A 21,922-nucleotide genomic window follows, 5' to 3' on the forward strand; every position below is an offset into this window, starting at 1 on the left:
CCCTCATATAGAGTCACCCATCATAAGCTCATTATATTGTCCCTGGTAATAATGTTGAAAATCCAATAGGTCCTGGTGGAAATGTTCGACATGCTCCTCTCAAATTTTCTCTAAACTCAGCCAGCTGAGCATAAAGCATGTGAAGTTTGAGGGACATTCTGCAGCTCGTTTCGTTGTAACTTTTCACTAATTTAACAACCAGCTCCACATAATTATCAACTTCGTGATTGGTCAAACACTGATAAACCACAGAACGATAGTTATTTCAAGCTTCTCTCTCTTTTCTTGTTAATTTTTTGAGAAATTAGTTGCACTCCTGGATCTTTCTTATCTGGATGCCTGTGAAAACAGATTTCATCTTTGCTCTAGAAATCTTAGGAAATAATATTTGTAGGTGTTTGAATGCATCTGGATCCTTGTCTAATGTTTTAACAAATTAGTTGATGAAACTCAGTTTTATGGGAATCAATATTTTGTTGTGGTCAATTTAAAGATTCATTTTGGAATATTCGTTTATGTTATAATGTGGAGAAATATCTCCACCATCCCAAGGGCATAGATAAGATCAAAAATTGATAAATCCACCTTGGAGACCTATCAAGAATGCCAACATTTTGAAATCCTCTTTTCTTGCCAGTTAAATTGGTTATGCTTCAAAGCAATCAGAACAATTTTGATATTTGCATAGTTTTCTTTAAAATGTACTGAATGGGCAAGAGGGATATAAGTTTCCATTGTGAAGCAATAGACCTACAGGTTTGAGACTTCTGCTTGAGCTAACTATGAAAAGACGCCAATCATTTGGAATACAGAAAATTCCAATAGAAGCAAAAAACCATTTATATTATGACAAATGCAAAGTGCATTCTTTGTGGCAAAAAACCTCAAAAAAATCTAAATGGTGTTTATGCAGCTCACTCACTCCAACAGACAGATCCAGCAAGGTCCATTGCTTGAACCTAGATGTCAACAAGTTTACATTTAAATTTGTAAGACCAAAACCTCACTATCAAATCAAGTGATTGATAACTTCCTGTTCGAAGAAATAGGGTGATTTTGCTCTAATGCATTTATGAAATTCTTTTCACAACTTGATGTACCTTCCTGACTCTCTATAATGCTTGACTCATCTTCAGAGGTTCTTCTTTCAGAAAGGGGGAGGGGTACTGGGGTAGGTACAGGAAACTGAGTAGAGTATGGCACGGAAATCAGCTTTCTGCGAGCTAACAGACAAACTGCGTTCGAACCACGACTGAGCCGTTGTGACAGCCGGATGGTTGTTGCCTCAAAAACCATAAGCAAGTGGTCATTTGTGCAGTCCCACAGCACTTTCCTTAGCTTGATTGTAATTTGGTTTTTCTAATTTAAACAATCAAAACTAGAAAAACTACTGTATTTTGCTCGTAAACTCCCTTAAAATAGAATGCTCAAAATTTCTGCTCACAAAAGCTACATTTCCAATGACATTTCATTGCATTTTCGCAGAAATCTTGTAATTTAAGTATTTCTTTCTTTCAACCACAAAAACAAAGTTTGAAAAAAAATGTGATTTTTCAATCTTTCTAGTCATTTCCAATCAGGAAATGTTGGTTAGAAGCTGGAACATTCTGCTTGTTTGTTATATACTGTAGTGTTGTTATTTATGGAACAAGCAATAACATACCACATACAATCTACCGGCAAATCAAACGATCAACTGCAAACTAGGATCACTATCTTCCAAACAATGTATTGCCTTTAAATCAACTACGAAAACTTTGTTAAATACTGTAATTTATTAATCTATAATTTTTAGATGATCAAATCGTAGCCTTGAACTGCTTCATTTGTGAAAATACTTTCTCTGAAGTAGGCCTAATTAAATGCCTATCTATACATTATAAGCAAACTATGTTTCATATCTATCTTCTACGAAACTTGATCTTTAACTCTCGCTTTCCTCTTTTGCTTCTTCAAAGCGGTTTCCCGAAGCTCATCGGAGCTTGAATTTGTTGCCCAAAAGTAAAAAACTGCCAGCACTGGACAAACAAACTATTTTTTACATCATTGATAAAATCCCAAGGCAGATTTCCTTACACATTATCAGGAAGAAGTTCATTTATTGCATGGGTTTAAATTATCTTGATCAGAAATGATCCTCTTGAAGCGACAACCGGTGGTGACCAAAACAATGCACGCAATGAAGAAATAAAATAACTTTTTGTGGTTTTGCTGGTTCTGTGGTAATGGGCCTACGAACGCTGTCAATCTAGCCGTAGTCGTCTATTATTGGCAGGGCACATCACGAACAGACTTCCGTTGTGTTCTGTTTGGTTCACGCAGATGCTTCCGAGATAATAAACAAACGGCTAATTTCGTTGAATCTCATACGCCCGTTTCTAACTGCTGGACTTTAGTCACCAGTGATTTGGATCACGTTGAAAAAATGTAAAGGTTGAACACGATGTAATAGCGATTTGTAGGCCTACAACAGGCCTGCGCGTTTCATTTATCCATTATTCATGAGTTTATTGCATAAAAATATAAACGAAATGTTACTTCCTCGTTTAAGATTACAAACAAACGTTTATTTTTTATAACCTTTAAAATAGAGTCTGACTAATTCTTTACCTTTAAAGGTTGGAACACAGTAACCGATTTGACCAACTTCCCAGTTACACAAACAAACAAAACATCATAACGGTTCATACTTTATACATACGTTAAACTAGAAGGATATTTTTTATAATAATCACGTTTTTTTTTTGAGGCTTCATGCGTGAAACCTACCCATGCTTTAATAGTGACCGCTGACCAATGTAATGAATTATACTTGAACGCGTGAATCAAGTCTGCAACTCGGCCTGACAAAAGGATTCCCGTTGGATATAAAAAATTAGAGGATGGACCAATAAGAAAATGGCAAATTACAACCTGCGGACGGAAATGCACAAAAAGTTTGAGTTCTGCCGAAACTGATAAAAATGTGACAAATTATATTCTGCATTGCTCACTGGGGTAACTCAGCTAGCAAATTAACGTTGTTTTAAGTTGATGCAGACGAAATGCGAGTATGAAGCACAAGCGTCACAATTATTTCTAACAGTGACATTTGATATAGCCTGCATAGCTTGCGGATGAGATTGTTTTTAATCGTTTCTAAGCAAATATGGCTGAAGATTTTAAACTTAATGGGAAGACAACCATGGATGACGTTGCTTTCTTTCGGGTTTCAATCAACAATTTGGTTGAGAAACGGCATTGAAAGAAATTACGACTTATCTAAACAGAAAGCAAACAATCACCAAAATTTTGCAATTAATTAAAAATGTTGATGGCCGATATGTTGGAATTTGTGGTATTTGCTGGAATATTGATGGTTAGTTTCCTAAAATCACTGTTATTGTTTTAACTTTTGAAGCATTTTCACAGAAGTGACCAAACCATATTTGGTAGGAAAATTTTCTTTTCAATCGACACAAGGTGCAAGAACAAAAGAGAAACAACGGGAAGGTGGAATCAACGCAATCTTTGCCAGGTGTACATGTGTCGTGGAAGTTATTTGCATTTGGTTTTTACAGTAGACAGGTATACGAGAATTACAAATTATACATAGCAATTACATCTAAATCTAAGTTAATTCAACGCTACTTGACGTTGGAACAACAAAAAGTGAAGATCATTTAGGTCTGATATCATGAAATGCCATCGCTCCCACATTTGATTCTTCATCTACTTCCGAAGTCCTGGATAAAATATATTTTGTTTAATGGCTTATTTGTGCTAACGTTTCGTCCATCATGTCAACATACATCATCACAACTTCAACCGTTGTCTTTGTTTTCATCTCCGACGTTTCGTCAGTTCTGCATGACTGACTTCTCAGTGACAAACGCATGAACACGCGAGTGACTGGGACCTACCTGTACTTTCCAAAGCTTGACCGACTTGAAGTCCCACTCTCATCGCTGTATTGGAGAGAAAACTTGTTATTTTTCTGTCTTCCTCCGCACCTCCCCAGGCACATCATTGTGATGAGAATCACCGTAACAATGAGCAGAACGCACGCGATTGCTCCAACAGCGATGGCAGCCACCATGACTGGGTCTGAAATGATGAGGTTGATTGCATTGTTTTATATTATTCATTATGCACATCATGTTTCCACTTTCCATGGCAACTTTGTTACAAATTGCTATGCGCTCATCGGTTAATGGACCGCAAACAACCATCAGGAAATACAGAGGAACGCATAACAAGCCATCACGGAGAAGTATCCGATTCAGTAGCCAGTTCATTCTCAGCCTGTCATGTGGTCGTTAAAATTTTAAGCATACGTTGACCACGGTTTTAAATATTTTCTATTATCTTCAATTATTCTAAATATCTTAGCTTTAATTTGACTAATTTTTGATCTATTTCTTTTTTGCTGTCAAACTGGTATGTTCATTTGCGAAAACCAATTTTCAACTCTTCAACTCTCTAAACGTTAATCCTTCTCGTGAGTTTGTCATTCCTTAAATTGTTCTTTGACTAACTGCAGTTTGACAAATGTTTTTTAAATCAACTTCATTCGACCACGTGTTGCTTTTATCAATTGTCACTCGTTGTACGTTGGTCGCCTGCATAGCTGAGCGACAGGCTCATAGCTCAAAAGAGCGTTCAACCACGGTTCGATTCTGCTCAAGAGCATGCGGCTGCGTCTTTGACAATACACTTTAAAGGTATGATTGATAAGAATGAAGATGAACACGAAAATTTGCTTCCTTGCCTTTCCGTCCGCTTGATATAAACTTTCAACCACCTTGAAACAATTGTCGTGTAACCGGCTACCATTTGAATGTCTGTTGTTTAATCAATTGCTGCTTTGATGCTTGTTCTTAGATCAACTATTGTTTTGATCAACCTTATATTGTAGTTTCGATCAACTTTCCTTTGTCCGACAATCGTTCGATCAACTGTCGTTTCTATCAGCTCTTGTTTCTAACAAACTTTTACCGACTCCAACGTCTGATTCCCACAAATCAACGTAGGCCTACGTTGCTACGTATTTACAATGTCGCAGTTGTAGCCAAGTTTTCCCTTTGTGTATGTCAGTGTACGTCGATTTGCCTAAACATCAGTCAAAACAGTGAAGTATTCAGATACGACGACATGTTTAGTTTAGTTTATATTACTTAGTTTGTATGCATCCAGTGATCAACTCACTTATGGTCTCGCATTGGTTTCCAGTGTACCACGATGTACATTTACAACTGGGGAGGTTCGACTCCAGCAGGACAGAGCACTCTCCCCCGTTCATGCAATAATTCATCGCTTGGAGGGTGCACACAGTCTCGCACCTAATTGAAGCAAAAGTAACTATCAATCTTAGTGAAACAGCTTACAGTTGAAAGCTAAGTCAAAATCAGACAAATAGACATGAATTTGTCCTATTCAGTAGACATTGTCAATATTACAGCTAATTGTATTTCATACAGGGACCTTCAGAGATCCCTGATTTCATAATGTAATCGTAACTGATTTCAAGCACTAAAACACAGGTGCAACCACAATCGAATTCATTCTCAAATCAATTGCAATCGAATGGATTGATAAAGTCACCGGACACACCATTTACTCAAGAATAAATGAAAATCTTAAGCAAATGTAGGTTATTAGTTTAGATTTAGAGTGAGCGTCTGGTCCTGCTGCACCAATTGCTAGCAGGGTACATCGGTTGCACACCAATCCTTGAGTGGTATTCGCTCTGAGGATGCTGTTACTGCCAATTTTCTTAAGTTAAGCCCTCTGCGTTCATTTGTGACTCGTTTGCAGTGCTTCCACTTCTGACAATTGATAAATCCTTTTTAATTTCCTTTTTTGTCCTGAAAAATCCCTTTTTCCTCAGTCGGAAATCTTTCAAAATTTCCTTTATAGACGAGGTTATTTTTAACGTTATTTAGGTTAAAAAAGGTGCTAATACAACTTTAAAATTATTATAATATAATCTCAGTTAAAGCTATTTTAATCTCGATTTTATTCAGTAGCACCGGTATGTCGAAGCAACGTTGTTTTATTAGAACAGTAGGCTGCACAAAAGCAGCCCATATTTTACAATAACATGGTTTACTTCCTTTGTTCACTGTCCAGCCAAAAAACTGCTTGTCAGTTAGTCGGTTCTGGGACATTTACCACCTGGAGTCCTGGACATCATTTACCAATTACCACTCTCATCTTTCCTACCCGGACTCCTAACCTATCCCTAACAGCAAAAATGTACAGGTGGTAAATGTCCAGTTTTAACGAATTATCCATCCATTAACAAATTTTATTTTTGTGTTTAGTTTAGTTTTCCCGTTGGTCTGACTGTGTACACTATCTATACATGTTGTATAGGCTACATAGCCTCTATTATTATGACACCATCAATTAGCATAGGCAAAAACTAACTTTTCTAAACATATCACTAGCACTAAAGATATCACTAGCCTAAGCTTATCATACCTAACTGTACGTCGAACCTCAGTGAACTTTGGTATTGCTACTCAACTTCAACTGTAAATCAACGGATTACCTAATTTTAACTCAAAGAATTGAGAACTAACTCTCTCACTACAGTCTGCAATCACGTCTAATTCCCAAAGTGACGATAAAAGAAATCAAGCGATAGAAAGGCGAGGATGGGACAGGGAGTAAGAGGGGTTCCGGATGGCGAGTGACGATGGAAACCAGCTGATCATCGTTATTCCAGTCGTTTTTAGAACTTTTGAAAGGGAATATAAATAAAATTTTCTTCAAAATTGCTAAAAACAACAATTCCCTTTTTAAGACAAAAATTCCTTGTAAAATTGTTAAAAATCCCTAAAAAATCCTTTTTTTCTTCAAATCCCTTTTTTATCCTTCGAAGCGTTGAAAAATCCCGATTTCGGGATAAAATCCTTCAAAGTGGAAGCACTGCTCGTTTGTTAATATTTGGATTTTTTCTCTTTTGCCGACCACTGTACTAAAAAAAGCCACCTGTTTTTGTTTCTCTTTTATATTGTTTGGCCTCTTTCGCATCTGCGTTTGGCACCTGTGGTCTGTTTTCGTTAAATCAGTAACTTATTAGTCGACGATACAACGTCAGTTTTCATTGAATTATACAACCATTATGACCTATTCGTTTTTCAATAATTGTCAATCCTTGAGAAAGGGAATTCGTAAATTGTACTGTAAATCGATTTGTTTCATTCTACAAAATTGCCTTTCTCTGGACGGTCGCAAATTAAGAAATCTCAAAGTTACCTGTGTTTAAAAGATTGTCTAAAAACGCACATTAAAAGAACACGTGAAAACCAATTCAAATTCATGTGTCGTGTTGTTGGAAGCAATCTAGACAGAAGAAACTGACCAGGCAGTTCAATAGAGCGAAGGTCAACGACAAACAAAATACGTCACTGTAACGTAGCAATCAAATAGACAAAGCGGACGTTACATTCAGTTTTTAGACATTTCAATCAAGAAAGTCGTCGTTGTTGACAGTGAGCGAAGTTGAATGTCAAGAAAATGGCAACAAATTCTGTAAAGGAGACAGACGTGGCAGATAAATCAAATGCCGAAGAATCAACAAATCCAGAACCCCAAACATCAAAGGTGACAACAAGATCACAATCAAAAATGCTCTACCAAGCAGAAAATGGCAGTCTGCACCCAAGCGACAGCACCAGCAAAGTTTCCAGCAAAAGCCGCTCCTCTACAATGAGCGCTAAAATTAAGAAGGCGGTAATATTAGCTCGATTGGAATCACAAAAAAGGATCTGCGAGTTGGAACAAGAGCAAGCGAAAGCAAGGGCAGAATTTGAAACAATGGTCCTAAAACAAAGTCAGCTACGTGAAGAACAAGAAAGAAAATTCCTGCAACAAGTCCAGGAAGCTAAACTAAAGGCAGAGCTCCAAGAGACAATTGCCCAACTTTCGGAAGAATCGGAAGAAGATGCTGGTGAGCGCTATAAAATGTCTAAAGACAATGTTGATATAAACGGACAATTTCAATCGAATTTAGCAACTAATGTAAACAATAATTCTGTGTATCCTATGTTATCCCAATTAACGTTGAGTGGCGTAGAAGCCAGGTCTAACATTCACGAATCTATTGTCGTTTCAAACAAAATTAATCCTTCACAAACAGTAACAAATAAATCGTTTGTGAGACATGAGCCGAGTACGTCGTATGCCCAGACCCCTGTACTAAATCAAATAAACAATAATCAATCAGTAAACTCGAAACAAATTCCAAATATTACTATCAACCCGTCCCCACTGTTGTCTGTAGAACCCCCAATCTTTGATGGAAATTCTGCTGAATACTGTGGTTTTCTAGACGCATTTGATACGTTAATTGATTGTAATTTCACAGAGCCTAAACGTAAACTTTTTTATCTGTTGCAATACACCAAAGGCTCTGCGCACACTTTGGTAAAAGGGTGTCAATACATGCTTCCCCACGAAGGTTACACAAAAGCAAGAGCTTTGCTACAACAAACCTTCGGTCAAAAATTTCAAATAGCTCGCGCATGTGTTGATTCCGTCATAAACGGCCCATCTCTTCAAAATTCTAACAAGGATTCTCTAATCAAGTTCTCTTCGGAACTAACTTCCTGCATATGTACTTTGTCTGGCATGAATTACTTACAGAAAATGGACAACATGGATACCATAACAAAAATAATAAGACGCTTGCCAAGTGGCTGGTATTCTGGCTGGTTACGCGAAGTTGACGTAATTTTGCATGAAAGAAATCAAGAAATAAGCCTTTCAGATCTCTCACGGTACGTCTCGCGCAAAACGAGAGAAACGACCAATTTGGCATGCGATATTCTAAAATCTACTAAAAAACAATTCGATGATTCCAACTCCAAACGTAGGAGCAGCGTAACCTTTGCAACGCAAATAAAATCGTCGAACCATGAAAGGACATGCCATCTGTGCAGAGATAAACATTTTCTCAATCAATGCAAACAATTTCGAATGATGAATATTGACCAAAGGCTTAAATTTGTAATCGACAACAAACTCTGCAAGTGCTGTTTAAATGCTGGTCACTGGGCATATCAATGTAAAAGGAAGGACCCTTGCATAAAACTAGGATGCACTGAACGCCACACTACTCTCTTGCATCCCCCAGATGCAACACAAATCACCACAAATATCACACCTAAAGACACAACTCAAAAAATTAATATCAATCAACCTACACAAGCAATACGCAATGGGTTTGTCAACACACGAACAAATTCTCGCAGTCTGCTTCCCATAATCCCAGTAAAGGTTCGCCTGCAAGGAAGTAATCAAACTATCACTACACAAGCGTTTTTGGACAGTGGAAGTACAACATCTTTCATAACAAATGATTTGATAGAAAAGTTGCAAATTGCCGACTGTCAAGAAACTAATATTTGTACCACCAGTCCACCACGCTAAACAACACTGGCAAACGTAACAAGGTAAAGGTGGTCACAAATGTCGAAATGTCAGATTTTGACGAAAACAAATACATTTCTCTAAGCTCTCTTTACTCCACTTTTCAAATTCCTGTTTCAAATACAGATATTCCTACCCTAGAAGACACTAAACACTTTCCAGAATTTGCAAACATCTCGATTCCCGATGTTGACGCAGAGGTAGGACTCCTTATTGGCAATGACAATCCGTACGTTCTCCAACCACAAGAAGTAATCCAAGCAAAAGGTGGCTATTATGCCATCAAAACGGCCATTGGCTGGCTAGTGAATTGTCCTAACAGCAAACAGGATCAAAGTAAAACTAAAAATTTCTTTACCAAAACTTCTACCCATCCAATGTGCGACATGTGCTTTGACGCTGTTGACTCGATTGTTAACTGTAAACCCGAATTATCTGTCCAACAAGCTCAATTCATGAAATCTGTTAACTCTAGTATCAAACTTTTGGAAGACTCGCACTACCAAATCGACTTGCCCGTTCGAAATCCGGACCTAAAATTACCCTTTAACAAATCTCAAGCTCTCCAAAGAATTAATTGCTTGAAACGAAAGTTTAAAAGGGACGCTAATTTTTACATGGACTATAAAAGATCTGTTGATGACATGATCATGAATCAATACGCCGAAAACGTTACTGATGTCCCTGGAATACATGGAAAAACGGCCCTGAATTTCTATGGAAACCACAATCCTCAATGGCCTAAGCAACCAGAATTTCTCGAAGTCGTGGACAATGACCCAGAAATTAAACAACCAAAGCAAACGTGTTTTGCAATCCAAAGCGAATCCCACTTTCTGGAAGATCTTTTGGGTAAGTATTCTTCTTGGTACAAGCTGAAAAGAATCGTTGCTTGGCTTTTCCGTTGTAAGCATAAATTTCTGACTTTAAGACTCACTAACCTTGCAAATAAACAAAATGCCCCAGCACACAATCTTTGCTTGTCTCCAGATGAGCTCACAAAGGCACAAGACTTTATTTTTACCTTTGTTCAGTCAAAACACTTTGCCAACTGAAAGCACAAAAGCCATTAAACAACTGCAGTAGCTTAATAAAATTCGACCCTTTCTTAGAAAACAATTTACTAAGAATTGGTGGCCGCATCAAAGCTGCACCTCTCAAACACGATGCAAAACATCAAATTATCCTTCCAAATCGCTCCCAAATAGTTCCTCTCATCATTCAAGAAATGCACGACACATTTGGTCACAGTGGCAGGGAACACGTCCTGTCTGCCCTGCGCGAAAATCTATGGATTATAAAAGCCAATTCAGCAGTCCGCAAGGTTTTATCCAAATGTGTTGATTGCCGCAAAAGAAGCGGAAAACTCAGCACACAAAAAATGGCTGATCTTCCTAAAAACAGATTGACACCAGACAAACCTCCATTCACCTATGTTGGTGTAGACTATTTTGGCCCATTTATTATTAAAAAGGGTAGAACAGAACATAAAAGATACGGTGTCATTTTTACTTGCCTTGTAATAAGAGCCGTACACATTGAAATCGCAAACTCTCTTGACACTTCATCTTTTATACTCGCTCTACGACGATTCATCGCAAGAAGAGGGCAAGTAGAAGAAATTAGATCTGACAATGGTTCAAACTTTGTTGGTGGTGAACGAGAAATGAGAGAAGCCATCAAATCATGGAACAACAGTCAAATCGAAGATGCTTTAACACAGAAAAGCATCAAGTGGATCTTTAACTCTCCAAGTGCATCCCATCATGGAGGTGTGTGGGAAAGACAAATCAGATCTATTAGGAAAATCTTATCAGCTATCTGTAAAGGCCAAACTTTAACAGATGAAACGCTGACTACCTTCATGTGTGAAGTAGAAAACATTATTAACAGTCGTCCACTTACAAAATCGTCAGACGATCCTAATGACATGGAGGCTCTCACACCGAACCATTTGCTTCTTCTAAAACAGCAAATAAACCTTCCTCCAGGCTCATTCACAAACAAAAAAGAGCTTTACTCTCGAAAACGCTGGAGACAAGTCCAATACATGGCCGACGTCTTTTGGACACGGTGGGTAAAAGAGTACTTACCTTTGCTCCAGCAAAAACAAAGGTGGACCAAAAAATCTCCTAATCTGACTGTGGGGGACATAGTTTTAATCGCAGATAACACACCCCGAAACAATTGGCTCATGGGTCGCGTAATTCAAACGTTTCCCGACAAAAATGGCATTGTCCGTAGCGTTAGCGTTCAAACTAAATAGTCCTTGATTGTCAGACCAATTCAAAAGTTATGCTTGATCGTTCCTGCAAAACCAATGTAAATTTGTGCTGATTTTGTTTTCTCATGTTGTTTATACCTGTGTATTTGAACAAATGTACGAGGCCTTAAAGGGGAGGGAATGTTACTGCCAATTTTCTTAAGTTAAGCCCTCTGCGTTCATTTGTGACTCGTTTGTTAATATTTGGATTTTTTCTCTTTTGCCGACCACTGTACTAAAAAAAGCCACCTGTTTTTGTTTCTCTTTTATATTGTTTGGCCTCTTTCGCATCTGCGTTTGGCACCTGTGGTCTGTTTTCGTTAAATCAGTAACTTATTAGTCGACGATACAACGTCAGTTTTCATTGAATTATACAACCATTATGACCTATTCGTTTTTCAATAATTGTCAATCCTTGAGAAAGGGAATTCGTAAATTGTACTGTAAATCGATTTGTTTCATTCTACAAAATTGCCTTTCTCTGGACGGTCGCAAATTAAGAAATCTCAAAGTTACCTGTGTTTAAAAGATTGTCTAAAAACGCACATTAAAAGAACACGTGAAAACCAATTCAAATTCATGTGTCGTGTTGTTGGAAGCAATCTAGACAGAAGAAACTGACCAGGCAGTTCAATAGAGCGAAGGTCAACGACAAACAAAATACGTCACTGTAACGTAGCAATCAAATAGACAAAGCGGACGTTACAGATGCGCATTGTCATGGTGCGCGAAACGTCAGTGAAGCACTAAACCATCCTGTCTATTGTTGCTTTTACTTTCAATTTAATCAGATGAACGTTGTAACTAGTGCTAGAAACGATAATTGTCCTGATGAACAGAACACCCAAACTTTTCAGTGTTCAGTGTAGCGATGGCCAGGGAGGCAAGTAATGAGATGTGATCTTCATGCTGATCGGCAACCTTTTGCCAAGTCCTTTTAATTCCCAAATAAAAGTTGCATGATTTCTGAAATTAAACTAAGATTAGAATCCCATTTCCAACTCACGATCTTCCAGGGTTGGTCGCATCGTCGTCCCTGTAACCAACATTGCATGTGCAGGAAAACCCAGGATACGTCATGGTGGTCGTGCAGGTCGCGTAGTCATGGCAATCATCCTTATTGGTGATGCATTCGTCATAATCTGTGAGAATCATATCAATAAAAAGTCGGTGGAATTATATTACAATGCAAAGTGTATGTATATCAACCGCTTCGCAAATACCGCAATTTCATTTCCTCGCCGCTTTTTTTTTTATCGAAAATCATTCTTTGTACGCTTTTAAGTGTTCAATAAAAAAAATTTCATCTCATCGAACGCAGGTGTTTCCATCGTATGTAGTTTCCTCTGGTTTTACTTTTCGGACCTTAAAATTGCTAAATTAACAATTTTTTGTCTCTAACGACCTTGAAATGTCTACAAATGGAGGCAGAATTTCTCCAAGTGGCAATACGTATCTGTCATATTACAGTTTGGTTGATCATTTCGTCACAGATACAAATTAATTTTCATGCTCATTCGATCTGTTTAAATTGGATGACGTTACAACAGCGTTGCAAATGGGAAATTTATCCCTAAATTGGGAAAGTTTAACGGCTGGCGGGAGCAAAAGTGGCACATGGCGAAATTATGAGCTTTCGGAAACAGCTGTGGGAGATGACTAATCTCTTTAAACAGGAGAATAAAAAGGCAAAGACATCTTCTTTTGACGTACATCCTTAGACAATTTTACACGATTTGCAATGAAATGTATATAATTGCTATTAGGGAGTTTAGAAAGCGACTCTGGGGAAATTCATTTGGCGTCAATGGGCAGCACTGTGCTGCAGGGCTGTGGAATCGGGCGAAAAATATGCGCCTCCGACTCCTCGGTTTACAACTGGCCGACTCCGGACACGACGAAATTCTTTCGACACCGACTCTCCGACTCCGACTCCACAGCCCACTTTAACTTTGCATGATATTCGTCGGAAATGACTGTTGGAGTGAAGTTCGAAGGCTAGAAGTCCATCATTTCAAAACTGGAACGTGTTCGGTTTCCATTTGGAAGAATGTACCCACAGTTCCTTCTCAGACTTGAACCAATATTCATACAAGAATATCTTGGAGATGATACGCAGCTGCACGCAATGCGAAATCCCTACCTATCAGTTGGAAGTCTGTGACTCCAAACTCATCCAGTGCTCCATTCGCAATGTCGTCATTGACGATCTGTTGAGCCCCTGCCGCGTTTCCCACACGACTTAGTGTGACGTCAGCTGTGACGATTGTACTTCCTCTGGCGAAGACGAAGTTAACGGCAATTATTACGTCAAAGTCCAGTTGGCTTGATAAAGTTGTAAGCTGAAGAGAAAAACATGAATGAAAATGTTCTCGCTGTCAAGAGACAATAATAGAAGGAATAGGGTGCTTGTAAATGCTGTATGATTCTGGTGCTGAGTTTGGTGGAGAGATTTGTAAGAGCTCTTTTTGAAAGAAATATACTAATGGTAAAAAAAGACAGTAGGCTAGTACCAGTACATAAGAATCAACTTTTAGATGATGCATTTTATTCTAAAAAGCCAGCAAGACGTAGAAAGTGTCATCGGTAATGTACAAGCACCCTCTCAGCGGCACTAAGTGGATGGAATACTTTGTAATCAACAACGTTTCCTTACCCAGCAGAAGCTTCAAGTTACCTACTGTGGTAATCGAACCTGTGTCAGTGGTTCAAAACATTTACAAGTATGCAAAGCTACGAGAACTCTGTTTCAAGTGGGATTTACCTAGCTAAAATCATTCTGTTAGTTTACCATAGCTAAACCATCAATTAGGCTACTAGCAATTGTTCTTCCCAACTTGAAAAAGCGTTGATACTGCGGTTGTTGTTGCATTACACTATCAACGCTCGAGCATGCATCAAGTGCGATTGCTCACAGTCAGTGGTTGAGGTTATTGAGTGATCGTGGACGAAGAGCCAATCTTGTGCATACCTTGACATACGTCATGAAGCGTCTACTCAAGACATCTAAGCGCTCTCGACGGGATTCGAACCGGTGTTCTTATGAGCGTCACACATGGCGCTCTCACCATTTAGGCATGTGGCAAGCCTGGTGCTGTATTGCTCAACTTCTCCGTTACCTTAGAATCCTAGGCGAGGTAAACCTCTTTGGTACTCACCACAGCATTGTATCTTTGCTGGAAGGCAATTGTTTCCGGACTTGTGGGGATGGTCAGGTTTGGATTAAACTCATCATTGAAAGTGATTTGTACAACGAAGACTTGGCTCTCTGAAACAGATCAACAAAGTTGTTAGTATCCCTCAGTCGCGGCCACATTATCTACCATTGTCCTGTATATAAACCCCAGGACAGATATATGGACCTCCAACGCTCGATGAACACACAATCCATTGGCTGCTGCGCCTGGATGGAACAATGTGATCTGTGGCGGCCTCAAACGCAAGAAGAAGAATCGTGGCTAATGCCATCCATCTTGCTAGGAAGCGATCATGGAATAAAGGGAAGGGAGGTATGGCACCAAATGCATGCCGCAAGACATGTACGCCTTATCAAGCGGTGGGTCAGATTCTCTGGTCTCAGGTGGTTTGGTATGAAGTGACCAATGTGAACAGAAACTCCCGGACCGTAATATTAGATATCACTAGCCGGTGGCCGATTTAGCTTAAGCCGTGTTTTGAAGTCATTTCAATAAGAGTTTACAAACACTGACACTGACAAGATACTACTTTTTGATGAATTACATGGAGTTATTCTGGTTTTACTTTAAATTACATTGAAGCAATCTCCTAAACTAAACACACGTTAAATTCATCCGCATCATCCGAAAAAAACGTTTTTTCAATAAGGATTGCACGTTTGTTTTGGAAATACAATACCGTGTTTATTTGCAGTGGTGATTTCAATTTACTTTTGGTGTAAAACATGCAAACTACTCACCTACACATGTTCCGTCGAAAGGTGAAAAGTAGGGTGGGCACAGAAGGGGGGAAGATGTGCTTGTGGTCTCTGCAAAACAACAAATTTGAAACGGTTAGATGAAACATGATCAATTACACAAAGACAATATTTCTTTCAAGAACCCAAACAACAGCAGCAGTAGCGTCTATTTTTAAATGCTTGCAAATTAAAACGGTGTAGATTTTTGATTGTATTATTTGTGACTTGAAAACAAATGACAGGCTAAACAGCGACATCTTGCATAATGAAACATGTCAACTTCTCAACTGACTGTGTTGCGAGTGAAAGACAGAACTATGTAAAAGTTTGTCTATCCTTTAGTAAGTTAAAGTAAATTTGATGTTCAGGTTTTAATGGTTTTTAACAAATGGACTTTCATAAAAAGTGATAACATTTTTCTTAGATACATTTACAATTTTATAAAATTATTTGAAGAGTGAAATGCTTATTGCATTAGATCTTTACGAGTTGATAGTTATCCAATAACTTTACAAATTTTGTTGATGAATTACTTACAAACTTCTTATGATCGATTTTATCTGGTAGGCTATTGGGTATTTTGTCTGGTTTTAACCAACATCAATTGCAGACTGACTTCACTTTGCTTGTAACAGGTAAAACAGAAATTATAATCGTAGTTGTATAAAATCTTGTTATTCCGAAAATTTTCGACAGGTCGGTGGTTAGTGCGAACATAAATCTGATGTCTTACAGAATACAAAACCTCAGCTTACCTTGAGTTGACGTCACTGCTGATGATGTCATTTCTGGTGTATCGATTGTTGATGGGGCTGAACTTGCAGCAGCTGAACAAGAAAGTCAATTTTTAAACAGAGTTTCCACGCCATATGGTGGATGGCGTAAATGCAACAGTTGAACCACAAGTAGGATTGATTGGTCGCATCTTTAGGATTGATAAAGTTAATGAGCGCGAAGATGATCGACCACAACAAAATAATTGGCATCAGCCGTGCAAAGCCCCTGCTGGCTCACTAAACAGTCAGAGGGAAACTTTTGAAGAGTATTTCAGGATAAATTTCGAATTTTTTTTTTCTAATTCTACATTCTTTCAATAATTACGTCGAGACTAACCCACAAAACACCCAGCAGAATTAAGGTCCAACGTAGTCCATGCATGCACCAAAATATAGGCTTATGACATGTCAACTTGTTTCATGCGGCTTGGCACGTCAGATGAAGCTTGTATGGTGGATTGAGACTTTGTGAGATTTGGAAGGAAAGTGCGCTAATGGTCTCATCGGGAACCTGCTGACCAACTTATGATGAAAGTTATTGAAGTTGTCGGTTGGTTCTTACCAGAAGTCACGGGAAGGAATGTTGTCATGGTAACCTCGCTGGTGAGAGAAGGAGTTGTGACCGAAACGAAAACTGAAAAACAACAACAATAGATGCAAGGGTGAGGTTAGGTAAAGACCGAGAACAACATTTTTATAATCCAATCCGAGTCAATAACGAATTATTGTTGCCATGACGAAAAGTTCACAATATGACGTAAAAAACGGTTTATGTATTTTCCAACAATAATCCCGCTCACGTTGAATGGACACCGGAGCACTTGCTATGTTCATGAAGACGGATGAAAGTTCCGCTCTGTAGGAGGTTCCTGGAACCAAATCACGCACGACCCCAAACGTTCCATTGCTGGCGTCTAAATAAAGAAATCATTGAAGAAGCAATGGAAACACTAACTCGATATATTTCATGAACAAACACGATGCTTTCGAAAGTGTGGCGAGTGGTCTTCGGTTTCTTCTCTCAAATAAAACTTTCAATAAATATTGACTCCATCTCAACCGATGCGATGGGAATACAAATCTGGGAATCCTTCCAAATCATCGCAACCATCACTTCAAATTATCACAATCATTAAACATATTGAAAAGCATTTCATCTTTAGTTTGTTATCCACAAATGTGCAGTTAACAATGAAACTCCGGATGCTCTTCCATCCAACACATGGTACTTGCATCTGGAAAGCTGGAAGGGTTATCATTGAAACTTAAACATCACCTTTCTCAAATGTGGGACCCGTTGGTGATATGGTGACGACATAGTCAGCAACGCTGCCCTCTAACGGAGCGTCCCATACAAGTTTCAAGGCTCCATATCTATCACTAGGAGTCACTAATACGCGAACAGGAGGAGCCGGAGCTAAAAACAAATAAACCTCATCAGTTGTGATGTCATAGTGGCAACATTCTTTAAATAACGGTTAAGTAGATTTTGAGAAGGCAAATCGAAAAGCAAGGCACCATTTACTTGTCATTTGAGCAATGCATTCGATCCGGTGGTTGAATGATAGAACCTCGTCCCCAGAGGCTCAAACGAACATGATTCTCTTTTGAGATAGATCGATTAATGATCTTCAACATGTCCCTCATACGAAGGATGCTGGTCGTTTACACCGCACCAACGTCAACTGGGCCCAAGAAAAGCACAATGACCCAGAGATTAACTAAAGCTCGATGACCCACCATTTGGGGAGATCTAACACAGATTGTTAAAAGAAGTTCTGATGCACATGGAATGCCACTGTGGAGTGAGGCCAGTCAGGAATACTTGCCTTCCAATGTGTCATCAGATGATTTGATGTCTCATCAAAGATGGAAATTGCTCTATAATCTCTCCAATTTGAACCTCACAACTTTTAAGTAGTTAAAACAATTGTCATCACAACGCTTCCTGATCTTATGAACTATGTTCATGTACCAACAATGAACAATACAATGAGCGTTATCTACAAACAATCCAATCAATGCTCCACGCATACCGGTATACTGAGTGATGGTGACGGCTGTGCTCAATGTGACGTCATAGACGGTAGAAAGAGATATCGAATACATGGTAGTGATCGTCAGGTTGCTCAGCAACGCCTGATAAAAACAACACAATGGTGGAAACTTTTCCATCTGGTTGAACGCAACATTGTCATTGCAAAATATTCTCAGTCTTTTCGACATCTGTTTATTGCAACAATAAAATAATTGACGGCCGGTAGTTGATGCAGGGAATTAAATAAGAAAATAATCTAAGAACCAACAAATCACCTGAGTGGTACTGGAAGGAAATGTAAGAGTGGTTGCAGTGACACCAGGCGTTGCTAATATCAGCTGATATCCATCCACTAGAGTGCTGCCGAGAGGAGCATTCCAAGTAACCTGCAACGCATGGCTCTCTATATTATTATGCCGCTTAAAAAGTTGACAATTCGATATATCTTAGTTCGAAACTCAGATCAGACATCCCACCAGGGGCGTATCCTCAATGGAAGCAAGGGAAGCATTGCTTCCCCTGTCAAAATTGAAAAAAGAGAAAATTATATTTTTCAATAAAACGGTTTCGTAATTTCTTTACCTGAATACAAATTAGAACGGTTTCTAACTCCTGTCCCCGTGTAATTTCAGCTCGGTTTTAATTTTAAAAAAGTTGGAAGCTTACGGAAGCAGAGATTCGTATCGCTTCTCTTGCTCTCGTTTTTGCTATACTAAGAAACAAGTGACAGACTAAGGAAAAAAAGCAGAGCAAAGTTTGCGCGAGTTACGTTTCTTTTAACTAATCCACGGAAGCAATTTTTCAATCGCTTCCCTGTCGCAGGGTTACCAGATTGGCAAAATTCCTCAAATTAGGCTTTTTTGTTAAATTAATTCTTCAAAATGCATAATAATAATGAATATTTCTCAAATATTGTAACCTTACCAAATGAAACCATGTTCACCATTGTTCAGTATATGTTCTATACTTGTTTAATACTCGTAATGTTGTGGATTAAAACTCATCCACTACAGTCCTTTTATACTTGCTATTTTTCGGGCTATACTTGCAGAATTATTTTTGCTACAATTTATTGAAATCCGCTAAAAGTCATAAAATCTATGTGCATTTTATTATTTTTAATAGAAACAGGTAAATATATCCATTTGGCCTTTTTGTCTAATATTTTCCTTATTTTTGGCCTTTTTTTGTATTATTTTAGTTTTTAGACCTTATCATAATCTGGCAATTCTGCTTTGTTGGATATTGCGCCCGTGGGTTGAAATTAAAAAATTTAAAGCGCTGTTATGGTTATAATATCGGCCTTGTAAGCAAAAGTTTGAGCCAAATGTTGGCTTTACACTGCTATCCTGGCTGGATAGACTTTGGCATACCGGCCCGTAGCCAGCCGGGGGCCAGGGGAGGCCTCGCCCCCCCTGAAAAAAATTTCGCCCCCCCTGGCAAAATCCCAACATTCTTGAGCAACAGCTGCAATTATAATGATTTTGCCCATTTTCCCGTTGCATAGCTCCAACTGGCCCAATTAACTACAATTGTTTTGTTTAGTTAACAGCTATGATGATTAAACAATTTCGCCCCCCCCCCTAACTCCTCCTTTGGCAACCTCAACAGGTTCAATTCAACCAAGGCCAACACGTGTTAGGTTGGTAAAAAAATTGTCAGAAACTGTGTAAAATAAAAATGTTTTGGGAAGGAATGATAACCTAACAAAGAGGGAATGGATTTCCAGCAGGCCTACAAACCGGTACAAATTAGGCTATACTTAATTCTTACCATTCTTAAATACTTACCATACTTAATTCATACTTAATTCATACCCATTACTTACCATACTTAATTCTAAGGGTCAGTGATAACCAATCTGTGCAGTGATAAACCAAATTTGTGCAGTTAAGCAGTGTTTATTTTTTTTCTTCAATCCAATCAGTGTAAATACGGTTACAACCTGAGGGGGGGGGGGTTACAACCCCCCCCCTTTGGCACGCGTGTGACGTCACGATATTGAGAATGATGCTTTCAGTCTCTTTATGCTTGAGCATGATGCTTTCAGTCTAAAAAAACTAGCCTAATTTTAAACAAAACTGCATTAAAAGAGCGAGTTGTGCCAATACCTAACATTCAAACATCTCAGCCAGGAATTAGCAACAAGAAAACATAGCGACTTAGCTTTATTTCCGAAAAATGCTGAAGAAAACATGATCTTATCCTTTTGCTATGCCACCTGACAGCATGTCACAATCAATGTGCAAAGCCTCGCGTCGGGCTGCTTTGCGTCTTGACAGAATGTGCTGTTTTCATTATGGAATTCTTGAGCGGTATGTTATTATCGGTCAATGACCAGTAGTAACCTCTAATTGTGAAGTCGTTGTTCTGCAACGTAATTCTAGATTATTCTGTATCTGGAACGTTCTGTTGTTTTCACAATTGCCAATATCGTTTGTCATGATGTCACAAGGTTGTTTACGAATGGACCTCTGATTACGAAATCGTTATTATGTAAGAATCTTCTTGCGAACGTGACCTTCTATAAGCTTCTGCTTGTTGACATTTAAATGCTACGTGACCGAACGATGGTTCTTTATGATGTAATCTTCTCGAAGTTATTGGACTGAACAGCCAACTATAAATAGTGGTGTAGTTTGTGTAATGTTTATTCTGAGATTCTGAGATTCTGAGATTATTATTATGGTGATTGTTACGAGTTGATTATGAGAGTTGTGCTATGAGTTGTGAATTGGTATAGTTGATGCAGAAATTAGAGTTATTTGAGAAGCCGTTCGTTGGAGTCCTTCAAGCGTTTTTATATATCATTTCACCAGTAGAACTATCCGTGAATTTAATTGACTGCTTTTCGGTTTGACCCATTAAACTACGTCATTGAATCTTTCCAAGTCTTTTTCCTGGTAAGAGATAGAAAGAAAGCGTGACATTCTGGGGGCTCGTCCGGGAAAAGCCGAAAAAATTTAACCGAAAACCCGAAGAATACCGAAAGATTTATTGAAAGAATAATAAATTAATGTCAAGATGGCGGATACTGTCAAACATGAGATGATTGAAGACTTAGGGAGCATGGCTGAACGAATGGGGCTGACTGGTAATGAGAAGTCTCAGTTTGTGATGGAAGAGTATCACAAGATAATGGACCAGAAAGCTCAGCGAGAAGCTGACGAAAGAGAAGATAGAAGAGCTGCTCGTGAAATAAGGAAAGCAGAACTTGAAGCTGAAGAAAAACGAGCACAGCGTGAACTTGAAGCTGAAGCAGAGGAGAAGCGGGCGCAGCGCGAAGCTGAAGAAAAACAAGCTCAGCGAGAAGCTGAAGCTGAAGAAAAACAAGCTCAACGAGAAGCTGAAGAGAAACAAGCGCAGCGCGAAGTAGAAGCTGAAGAAAGAAGAGCGCAATATGAATTGGAAAAGTTAAAACTTGAATTAGAAAGACAAAAGCTGGACATTGGTGAGCGATCTAATTCTAGTAATGATAATGCTCGAGA

General features: G+C 38.7%; 1 protein-coding gene across 3 annotated transcripts in view; it reads right to left on the minus strand.

The window, feature by feature from the left end:
- Positions 1-2,702: 2,702 nt before the first annotated feature.
- LOC145787942 (uncharacterized) overlaps positions 2,703-21,922 on the minus strand; it is a 32,460-nt gene continuing 13,240 nt past the window's right edge. For all 3 annotated transcript variants that reach the window (XM_082599779.1, XM_082599778.1, XM_082599780.1), the window contains 13 exons: positions 18,710-18,820; positions 18,433-18,535; positions 17,673-17,813; positions 17,197-17,310; positions 16,959-17,030; positions 16,376-16,447; positions 15,621-15,689; positions 14,842-14,951; positions 13,827-14,025; positions 12,690-12,825; positions 5,188-5,321; positions 3,903-4,086; positions 2,703-3,725 (listed from right to left, as the gene is read on the minus strand). In XM_082599779.1, the coding sequence (XP_082455905.1) occupies positions 3,659-3,725; positions 3,903-4,086; positions 5,188-5,321; positions 12,690-12,825; positions 13,827-14,025; positions 14,842-14,951; positions 15,621-15,689; positions 16,376-16,447; positions 16,959-17,030; positions 17,197-17,310; positions 17,673-17,813; positions 18,433-18,535; positions 18,710-18,820 (1,512 nt within the window). In that variant the 3' untranslated portion in view covers positions 2,703-3,658. The remainder of the gene's footprint in view (positions 3,726-3,902; positions 4,087-5,187; positions 5,322-12,689; positions 12,826-13,826; positions 14,026-14,841; positions 14,952-15,620; positions 15,690-16,375; positions 16,448-16,958; positions 17,031-17,196; positions 17,311-17,672; positions 17,814-18,432; positions 18,536-18,709; positions 18,821-21,922) is intronic.

This window comes from Aplidium turbinatum, chromosome 18 (assembly GCF_918807975.1).
Source record: "Aplidium turbinatum chromosome 18, kaAplTurb1.1, whole genome shotgun sequence".
Lineage (NCBI taxonomy): Eukaryota > Metazoa > Chordata > Ascidiacea > Aplousobranchia > Polyclinidae > Aplidium > Aplidium turbinatum.